General features: G+C 42.6%; 2 protein-coding genes across 2 annotated transcripts; one reads left to right on the forward strand and one right to left on the reverse strand.

Annotated features, from left to right (window-relative positions):
- Positions 1–1,063: 1,063 nt before the first annotated feature.
- Positions 1,064–6,436, reverse strand: uxt (ubiquitously-expressed, prefoldin-like chaperone). The gene is made up of 6 exons (XM_083976045.1): positions 6,145–6,436; positions 5,108–5,189; positions 4,402–4,469; positions 2,912–3,019; positions 2,631–2,694; positions 1,064–1,615 (listed from the first exon to the last, which is right to left on the reverse strand). The coding sequence occupies exons 1-6, from the start codon at positions 6,261–6,263 to the stop codon at positions 1,553–1,555; spliced, it is 504 nt and encodes a 167-aa protein (XP_083832171.1). The 5' UTR covers positions 6,264–6,436; the 3' UTR covers positions 1,064–1,552.
- A 365-nt stretch (positions 6,437–6,801) lies between these two features.
- cdk20 (cyclin dependent kinase 20) lies at positions 6,802–10,490 on the forward strand. Its single transcript, XM_083976039.1, has 8 exons — positions 6,802–7,769; positions 7,911–8,024; positions 8,111–8,299; positions 8,512–8,633; positions 8,801–8,863; positions 9,198–9,321; positions 9,501–9,656; positions 9,919–10,490. The coding sequence occupies exons 1-8, from the start codon at positions 7,695–7,697 to the stop codon at positions 10,108–10,110; spliced, it is 1,035 nt and encodes a 344-aa protein (XP_083832165.1). The 5' UTR covers positions 6,802–7,694; the 3' UTR covers positions 10,111–10,490.
- The last annotated feature ends 519 nt before the right edge of the window (positions 10,491–11,009 follow it).

An 11,009-nucleotide genomic window follows, 5' to 3' on the forward strand; every position in this document is an offset into this window, starting at 1 on the left:
CAATAAATGAACGTGTGCACCTTAAGCCGCATTAAACTTGGTGCTAATTATGAAGCGCGGCGTCAGTTAAGGCCCGACAGGCTTGTGTTAACTTAAAATGAGTTAAGTCTGTTTGTGCGGATGTAGATAAAGTAGTTGAGGTGTTTTTTTTCCCTCAGCTACATCTCCGCTAGATCTATTGACAAGCGTTGACCAGAGCTAACTAGCCAACTAAGTAGCTCATTAACCAGTAATACTCACGCCACCGGGCTGTGCTTGTGTCGGTAAAATTATGTTCATTTTCATATTCCTGAGACTCCTCAGAGTTTCCCCAAGTTCAGGGGCTTCAGGGGGCTGAAGCTGTTAGCCTAGCGTGCTAACAGCTAGCCTAACAGCAGCTATGACAGCCCACCCTCCGCGCCGACTTCCTCGTCAGCCCCCGGACAGCGCTGCTGCTGCGGCCGGAGCCACAGGCCTCCAGCGCAGGAGAAGGGTTGGTAAAACCCGCCCGGTGGTTTATCGTCAGTGAACAGGTGGTAGCGTCCGCTCTTGTAAACTAACTTCATCACTCAGGTGTGTTTCTCCGTTTCTTCCTGTTTAGTCGGACGCCCCCTCACCAAGTAACGTTACTGCCACCTCGGTTAAGTTACAAGCCATTAATACACTTACATTTCCGGTATTGCATTTCAAAATAAAAGTCAGCTGACCTTAAAGTTTCATTTGTGTAGAATTCCAGTGCTGGGGAGTATACGTTAACCAAATAAAATGTAAAGCATTTGAATTCGGTGTTGAGGTGTTGTATTTGCTGTATGTGCTGTATTTCCTTCTCATGCTGCTCTTTTCGTGTTACTCTTGTCATCATGCCCCATCATATTTCACGTCTAACTAGAACTCACTTCTTACAAGCTAGAATTCAACTACGAACTATGTCTCTACCTAGTTAAAATACATGACACAAGTAGTATATAGTATAGTATATTATTATCATCAGAAACATTAGCACCATATGGACACATTACCAGGGCTGACCTGCTGACAGGAGTCAGGCCAGGTTGAACAATCTGTTCCACTCATTCACGTTTCTCTTTATGAACATTCATCTGGGACCAAACTGAGTGTGCCAGCCTATTTCAAGAGTCATCTCTCAGCTTCTTAGCCACTGCCTCTATTTAGCATCCAGTTTCCATGGCAACAGGACCTGTGTTGTTGACTGATGCATCTTTGATTGCTCATGTGTTCATTACTACAACTTTATTACTCCTGGCTTCAACATTAGGCATCTTATATTTCACAGTTATCAAATCTGTTGTACATTGTTGTTTACTATGTTAACAAACAGATTATTACAGCTCAGAGTGGGCGTCCAACAGAGTGTGGCCACAGCATACTCTGCTGCAACAGCTTCCGTTCTTCTGCTTGCAGTCCCCTCCTTCAGCTCTGCAGCGCCCCCTGTGGGAGGCTTTAGTCTCTCTCTGACAGTCGATGTCCGTTAACAGACCATCCAGAGGGTGCAGTGATCAGTATTTAAAACCGTCCTGTGGTCGTCCTGCAGTCGACCAACATGTGGAGCAGACTAGAAAACATCTCTTCCTCTGTTTTCTGGGAGATCAGTCAGTCCCTGCAGCTCTCTCAGACCCTGAGGAGAAGAAAGCAGCCATCAGACGTCTGAGTATGTTACAAGTATTTGTGTAAGAATAAAAAATATAAGTGCAAGTAACACAATATTAATAAAACATCTGAAAAAAAGTCAACAACAATAATTATTATTATTATTATTTCTAAATAGAAAAGTTAACAGTCAACAAAGCTGCAGTTTTGAAAAATAATTAAAGGGATAGTTCACCCAAAATTCAAATTTCACTCATTATCTACTCCCCCTCATGTGGACTAAGGGCTGTGAGAAGTTTCAGAGTCCTCCGTGCCTTCTCTGAGTTCCAGCGGGGCTCCGTGCAGCACTGCATGTCCATATGACGGTTGCGAACGGAGCTCACTTTTCTTCGTCCAAAAAGACACACCAAAAAACATTCAAATACCTCCATAGTGCTCGTCTGTAATGTCCCTCTTGTATTGAAGCCCCAACATGAGAAATTGTTCCAAAAAAAATTAAATAAGTCTATGTTTTAAGCTTGTTTGTAGCGGAAGCTCCCAGTGTCTCAGTTCACTGCTCTGCCTGTGACTGTGCAAATCTCGCGCGATTTGCATTGACACCCAGTTCACGGCTCCGCAAGTCGCGCAAGATTCCGGCATAGCAACACTGGGAGCTTCCGCTACAAACAAGCTTAAAATATAGACTTATTTTATTTTTTTCGGAACAATTTCTCATGTCGGGGCTTCAATACAAGAGGGACATTACAGACGAGCACTATGGAGGTATTTGGATGTTATTTGGTGCGTCTTTTTGGACGAAGAAAAGTGCGCTCCATTCTCAACCGTCATATGGACATGCAGTGCTGCACGGAGCCCCGCTGGAACTCAGAGAAGCCACGGAGGACGCTGAAACTTCTCCCAGCCCTTAGTCCACATGAGGGTGAGTAGATAATGAGTGAAATTTGAATTTTGGGTGAATTATCCCTTTAAAGGATTTATAATCGATAATTAATAATTAATAATTAAATATTTCTCAGAGGCTAGTCTGTACAAAACAAACTGACCTCCAGCACCATGCGGATGTTGGCTTTTATTTTGGCAGAGTCTTTGGTGAGCTGCTCCGTGAAGCTGAAACACACAACATTAGCATAGTTAGCATCTCTCAGTCACTTGATGTTTCTGTAAAGTCAGTTTTAATCAGTGACTTTATTTCCTTAATTCTCTTGATAATCTTCATCCAAACCCTCAAACTTGATTTTACTCTCCAAAGTTTCCAAACAAGCTGCAGATTTTTTTTAAAAACCTCGGAGGAAAAAGGAATGATGCTGTGTGAGTTCAAACTGACGCTGTGAGCTGACTCGTCTTCTTCTCGATGAAGCCCAGAGCCTCGTCGTGAGTCATCTCAACGAAGAAACCGTAACCGACCGCCACGAAGATCCTGGACGAGTCCTCCCTGACAGACAGACGAGAGGGTGGGGTCAAAAACCTTGATCTTCTAATGGGAGCTGCACAAACCGAAACAGTCAGTGGGACAATAGCAGGAACAAGATGATATCAATAAATCAATTAGTTATGGTTGTCATGGTGATGGGGCCTTGCTGTCTTTGTGATCAGTGCTGTGTTCATAATAAATGCTCATCATTTATATGTATGGTTTGTGTATATTTATGTAAAATGTATGTATAATGGCAATTAGGGATGTCACAATTACTTGTTTTCACAATTAATTGCCGTATTAAATGCCACAATTAATTGATCGCAAAGGTTCCTAAATACCGTCACTTTCCAAAAAGAGATTATGTCTGAACCATGTCGGCAAATGTGGCGAATGGTGGTGAATGCACAGATACTGGTCCATTTACCTAACGTAGCTTTGGATTGGTAGGAGTTTAAATGCTAGAGTGTCATTTGTAATTTTAAAAAAAAGATTAAAAGTAACTTAAAGGGACAACGAGTAGTTTTGGAAAAGCGAAGCGTTTTCACACTACATATAAGCTTCCGCGCGCACCATAGAATTCTTCGACCGGCGCAAGACGGACTCATGTTTTCATTCATCAAGAAAACGCTGGTCGGCTCGCCCAGCATTTCCACCATTAATTAAAATAACAAAATAACGATAGAGACAAAACGATATATTTATCGAAAATGGAGCCATTAACAAGTGTGGGTAGCGGAGATTCATCCACATTAACGTGAGACTTTTTTATAACCAAATAGAAACTTCTCGTTGTCCCTTTAAACATTTGGTGTCGAATCGACAATTAATGACTTGAATATTTCAAACACTTCCCCTGGCGGATTAATAATTGGTCATATTTTAATAGATATTTAAAATATCTTATAGGTTTTTTTTACTATATTTGATTTTACACATTCATAGTGTTGTGAAATTAATTAATGCATAATAATCGTGATAATCGTAATACCGTGATTATTTCTCTGACAATAATCGTACCAAAACAATCTATTATCGTGACATCCCTAATGGCAATGGTAACTTATGGTACTGCACAATGCACTTCCTCCCATTCTTTGTCTGTCTTTTAATTTTCTTAATTGTCATATGGACTACGAGTCAGAAATTAGAATTAATGATTTATTTGAAACAATATGAATGTGGGTCAGGTCCATTAGCTCACAGGGACCAGACCTGCTTTAATTACTGCCTAAATTGACTCATTTAAGGGAGATATGGTGTGAGTGTGAAATCTTTTGTTCAGAAGTTTAGAGTTATTTAAAGTCAAACGAAAGTCTCTAGACTATGTGTGCCCTGAAAAAAAAGGACATTTAAAAAGATGTCTATCAAAGCGATTGATGAGGATATCAGCAGCTTACACGTCAGCCTGGACGTAGAAGTTACAGCCCAGATCTACATCTGTCTTCAGCCGCTGAGAGCCTGACTCCTGCAGACACACACACACACACACACACACACAGTGAGAAGAGCCGAGGTGTCATTCAATAGACGAGTGCTCACTCAGTAGAAAAAAGAATGCATGTGTTTCTTTGTGTCTTATGGAAAGCCATACAAGTCATAACCTGCCTCCTTCCCATGGCATCTGATGTTTAAACACAACCAGGCATTTCATCAGCGTGTGGCGACACAAAAAAAAAGTATTTCGTAAAATTAATCCCAAGGTCCCATATCTTCAAATGATCATGTGTAATGGGAATACCTACACAGAATGAACACTTTTTGTTTTGAAATTAGTGTTTTCAATATATATATATATATATATATATATATATATATTTTTTTTTAAAGTGATTTTGCATTAATTTTTGCAATAACTGAGCAGCTCTCGTCTGCTGCAGTTCTTCATGCTGGTACTTTGTCATGACTGGTGTGGTCTCCCATCTGCTTCTAAGATTCTGAGCTTCTAAGCTCATAAATTAAAGCAAACACAACACAACACCTGCTTTTAAAAGCTGTTCTGAGCATCACCAGACGTTAACAAACACCAGAAGGCTGTTTACAATATGTATATAGGTGCCAGGAGATGAATTATGACCCATTTGGCTTTCCATAGTGTGTGTTTACCTGTAAGCCTTGTATGGTGTTCTTCAGCAGCAGGTACTGAGAGATCTTCTCATAAACTGAGTCTCTCTGCTCCAGAATCTTCCTGCAAAACATCACACACACACACACACACACACACACACACACACACTGGGTCAGAGTCAGACAGTCACTAAACAACATGTTCTATCTCTCTGCTCTTGTCATGTGTATCAAAGGCAGGTAGTTTTGGTTTAGCTCAGCCTTTGCCAACACTACCTGACATCACCACTGCACCACCACTTCCTAAACAGTCACTCTTCACAGCTGTGTAGTGTGTGTGTGTGTGTGTGTGTTAATTCTGGCCTCGGAAAACATCTAAAGACTAATATCGGTTAAGAAACTCAGCCTCATCACAGATGGTGACAACAGGGAGTCCAGACACCTGATCCAGGACTTTGTGGACCAGTGCCAGCAGAACTGCCTCCAGATCAGTGCAGGGAAAACTAGTGATGAACCTGGCTGAGACCTTGTGAATGTTCAAGTTAAAAGCTTTGAACAACAACCATGTCCCAGCCTGGTTCATCACTTTCCAATGTCCCCTGACAACACCTCTGTTGCATTGTGTGTGTTTGTAGCACATGTTGTAGTGTCAAATTGATGAGGGTGTTTTATGTTGAACTGTGTCGAGCTCTCGCGGCCACCGTACATTTCCCTCCTTCTGCTGGGCCAGCATTAAACTAGGACTGCGTGATATGAAGAGAAAATAATCAATCAAAGCTCTGATGATGCCATCATCCCTGACTCACCGTCAGCTATCTATCTGGATTATCATAATTACATTCTGAGACTCTGCAGCACTCTGATGTGGAAGTCATGTTCATAAACTCTTGAGTGTCTCAGCAGATTGATGACACGGGCCCAGATGTGGAGTTTCCTGTGCAGACTGAGTGTAGTGTTCTGTTTCTACTTATGTCAGACTCACTCTTCACACACACATCAGGTAAACACAGCTGCATCGCCGGTTTGCGACTGACTCAAGACTGTAAATTAAATTCTGGGGCTGTCTGTTTTCTTACTGTAAATCTCTCCTCAGAACTTCGTTGATGAAGGTTTCATACTGCAGAACCTTCTGGTCCGCATTAGCATTAGCATTAGCATCGACGGGCAGAGACATCTTCTCCGTTTCCTCTTCCATCCGTGAAGAAAACCAGCCCCGGCAGCAGCGGCCCAACGACGGTCTCACTGGTTAAAGTTCACGTTCCTGACTCCGTATCAGCCCACTACCCGGTCTGGACTCTAGTCTGGACTCTAGTCTGGACCAGGTCCCGCATGTAAACACAGAACACACGTCTCCGCAAAAGAAGTGGACCGCTTCTTCTTCTTTTGTGTTTAGTGGCGACGAGAGGCAAAGCAGCTTTTAGATGCATTAGCGCCACCGAGTGGACAGGGGTGTGGATTGTGGAACACCGTATTATTCATATTTTCTTTTGGCTAAACTGAAGTTTCGAGTGTAAATTCAATTCATTCTTCTTGCAGCGTTCCTTTAGAGACGTGACCTGTATTTTTCCCAGCCGTAGTGATGATGTAGTGATCCATTTTTAATGTATGTGACAGGACGCTGTTTGCCTTGTACACTACTTTGTGTAAATAAAGTTTATTTTAAAAAAGACAGGACCGCTGTCGTGACGTCACGATAAACAAATATGGCAGACCTCCGTCAGCTCTGTAGCTAACGCTACAGCTAATGCTTATTTTGTCTGTTCAAACACAAGAAAAGAGTGTGCGTTGATAAAAGACGTCTCCACAGTTCGTGTCGGGCCTGTGTGGCAGGTCAGAAGCAGAAGAGTGGGACTGACAAACTCGACCTGTCGTTCAATCTGGAGATTTAGACGTGTTAGCTTAGCTAGAGGGTTACCAAGGTAACGTTAGCCAAACATTAGCTGGCTCAGTGCAGGAGCCGACGGGTTTATATTTTACAAAAGAAGCCTTTTCTTTGACACTGGTTGTTTCTTTATGATTGTTTTTATGCCGAATGGAAGGACACAGTGTTTTCAACGAGCCTTTAGAATTAATGTTTATAGCTTAATAGTTTATTGAACCGTCTAGGAAATGATCAATAAATCACCAGATTTATGAATGGCGCCCGTGTTTCGCTTCAGTCTTCACTGCTTTTCGGCTTCTTCTCATCAACTGGAAACCACAACAAAGAGCAATACTGGTATTTTGTATATGTAACTGTTAAATAACTTATAACTCGTGTCACAGTATTTTTTACCGTTACTGTCGGTTTCCCTGGACACGTCACTTCCATTTTTAAGTCAGGAATTTGGGTCACAGATGTAGCAAAGAATAATACCATTATCTATGTCCTACTGACTGACAGTGAATGAAATAACAGGATAGTGGAAACAAATCAGGTGCATTTGGCCCTGAACATAATGAAACAATGGCTCACAGTGTTCAACACAAACAGTGATGACAGAATTTTACCTCAATTCAGTTTTAAATAAGAGCAAAGTGCTGAAAGTGCTCGACAGTTTTTGGAGACCCAGTTCAGTTGGGACAGGTTGACGTGGATCCAGTGTGGAGAGACAGAGAGAGGAACTTGGTGCAGTGACTGTGAGACATGGAGCAGTACAGTATTTTGGGTCGGATTGGAGAAGGAGCCCATGGCATCGTCTTCAAGGCCAAACACATCGAGGTAACTGCTGCTCCACAACAACTGACAAATAATTAGTTTGAAAATGAAAGGATGAGTCAGCGATAATCTGCACACATTCTAGTGCGTTAAATTAACAGTGATGAATATCTTGATAGTGATGTATTGATTATTGTCTGTCAGACCGGAGAGACAGTGGCTCTGAAGAAAGTGGCCCTCAGGAGGCTGGAGGACGGGATCCCCAACCAGGCTCTGAGGGAGATCAAGGCCCTGCAGGAGATCGAGGACAACCAGCACGTGAGTACCGGGGGACATCAGGTCAGCGGTCGGATGTTAACTTTACACTCATTCCTCCTCCTCCTCCTCCTGCTCTTCCTCTCCAGGTAGTGAAGCTGAAGGATGTCTTCCCTCATGGTACAGGCTTCGTCCTGGTGTTTGATTTCATGCTCTCTGACCTGTCTGAGGTCATCAGGAACTCCCAGCGACCCCTTACCCCGGCTCAGGTCAAAGGTTACATGATGATGCTGCTGAAGGGTGTTGCTTTCTTGCATCATAATAACATCATGCACCGGGTGAGAACACACTGCAGTCACTACATCAAAAGGGTCTAGATACAGAGATACACATGTGTGTGTTGTTTTGTCTTTGTTATAGATACATGAGTCTCCACAAAGAGTCTGAAGTTACACTCAGACTTCAGTGAATGTGTTCATTGAATAGCAGGGAGTTTCTGCTTTTATTCTGTCTGCCCACCAGAATAAAAGCCCTGTCTGTGTGTGTCTAGGACCTGAAGCCAGCAAATCTCCTCATCAGCTCTTCAGGTCACCTGAAGATCGCAGATTTCGGTCTGGCCAGACTGTTCAGTGAACAGGGAGAGAGGCTGTACAGCCACCAGGTGGCCACCAGGTAACACTCTGAGCTCTGTCTGCATCATCATCCAGAAAGACTCATCGTATACATATACCCACACATATACATTATAAATGTGTGTGTGTGTGTGTGTGTGTGTGTGTGTGTGTGTGTGTGTGTGTGTGTGTGTGTGTGTGTGTGTGTGTGTGTGTGTGTGTGTGTAGGTGGTACAGAGCTCCTGAGTTGCTCTATGGGGCCAGAAAGTACGACGAGGGAGTTGACCTGTGGTGAGAAACCTAGAACTACTTCAAATTTTATTTAGATAGATAGATAGATAGATAGATAGATAGATAGATAGATAGATAGATAGATAGATAGATAGATAGATAGATAGATAGATAGATATACAGCTACTATCATACTGCTGATGCTGAGACTGTTACTAAAACTAGCCAAACCAAACCAATGACTAAAATAACGTTGTGTAGTGCTCAGAGCTGAGCAGCAGGGGGCAGTCTGGGGCCACAGATGTACTCAGTGCACTTCTGACTGCTAACCTGGTTCTGTAAGGAGCAGCTTTACAAGGTACACTGTTGATTAAGTTGTGAGTGTGTGTTTCAGGGCAGTGGGCTGTATCTTCGGGGAGCTGCTGAACTCGTCTCCTCTGTTTCCTGGAGAGAATGACATCGAACAGCTCTGCTGCGTCCTCAGGGTGCTGGGTACACCAACACAGGAGAGCTGGCCTGTACGGCACGCACAGACACACAAACACACACACATAATATTCATAAGTAATGTCTGTAGATATTTACACACACTGAAGTTAAAGACTGAATCAGCTTTATTTTTTAAAATCTGCCAATCAAAATGTATGTGAGAGATGATACACTCATGGTATGAACGACTATTTGTTTCCCTGTCTAGGAAATAGTGGAGCTCCCAGATTACAATAAAATCACCTTTAAGGAGAATCCAGCGATCCCATTGGAGGAGATCGTCCCTGACACATGCCCTCAAGCCATCAACCTTCTCTACAAGTTCCTGGTGTATCCATCCAAACAGCGCTGCTCAGCCAGACAGGTAGGAGACAGAAGGTGGATTTCAGTTCTGTGTGATCCACAGGGTGGAGTTCCTCAGGGTTCCATCTGCGATCCCCTCCTATTTAGACCTTTTCCATGATTGAGGTGCATCATGGGACATGCAGGATCATTTCTCATAAACAGTGGTTCATATTTTCACAGCTTCCTGACTGCCTGTCCATCAGAATGTTCTTGATATTGATAGATGTATTAATTGACGTACTGATTGGCGTTCCCCCTGCTCTCTCTCCTCCTCTCTGCAGGCTCTCCTCCATCCGTACTTCTTTTCTTCTCCTCTTCCTGCGCACCACTCGGAACTCCCCATCCCTCGGAGAGGGGGTCGACCCCCCCGTCAGCGCCTGCAGGCTCCACCCACTGACTTCTCAGTGGATCTGCCCCTGCAGAACAGCGTGGTCAACCCCGACTTGTTGCGGGGACACTCTTCCTGCCTCTGAACAAATAACTGATGAATTGAGAAAATCTCTGTGCTTTACACATTTATCTGATTAAATGTATTGTTTTATTTAACGTATTCTTGTTCTGATTTAGAACTACAAATACACTGCAGGATTTCTGCTCTTTAGATAATCAATACAAGTTTTTGTATTTGCTTCATTGTCAGTGATCAATAATACACTGGTGAATACCTTTTATTCTCAATGACATAATCATTTATATTTCCAGGGAACATTATTCTTTAAATAAGCATTTTCCCTGAATTGTGTCATTGATGGCATTTCCAGAAAATGTCTTTCTGATTCGCTTCTTTGATCTCACATGTCAGTGAACATAATTGTTGTGATTTAGTTTGTTCACCCTTCAGATGCACTGAAGCTGTGTGTTTGGGTTTTTCCACCCATACTCCCTCCAGATCCTTGGTGTGTTAAGTTTCACACATATTGGACCATTCTTCCATCTCCCTCTTCCAGTCAGCCTTGATGTTGACAAGGTCTTAAATCTTGTCCCATAATATCTAAGTCTAAGTCTGTGTACCAGATAAATCACCCAATTTAAGGCTCTTATGTTTGGTATTTATTTTATAAAACAGTCCCTTGATTGTAGATATCTAAAAAATAAAATAGTCCTAAAAACATTTTCTAATCCATATCTTTATTTCTCATCCTGAAAACTCATTATATTTCCATTCTTAATTATTGTGAGGGGATTCCATTCTTCCCTTGTTTCTACAGTTCTGTCACCATATGCAAACCTGTTTTATATTAGAGTTCCACTTGTCAAATACTGAGAAGGAGCCCCCCCCCCCAAAACTTTGCCACTGCCACCCGCCTCCTCCTCCTCTTCCACTTCCTCCTTCTCCTCCTTAACCTCAGACCAACAGCCAGGTTCAGTTCTT

The sequence above is a fragment of the Trachurus trachurus genome, assembly GCF_905171665.1.
Source record: "Trachurus trachurus genome assembly, chromosome: 7".
Lineage (NCBI taxonomy): Eukaryota > Metazoa > Chordata > Actinopteri > Carangiformes > Carangidae > Trachurus > Trachurus trachurus.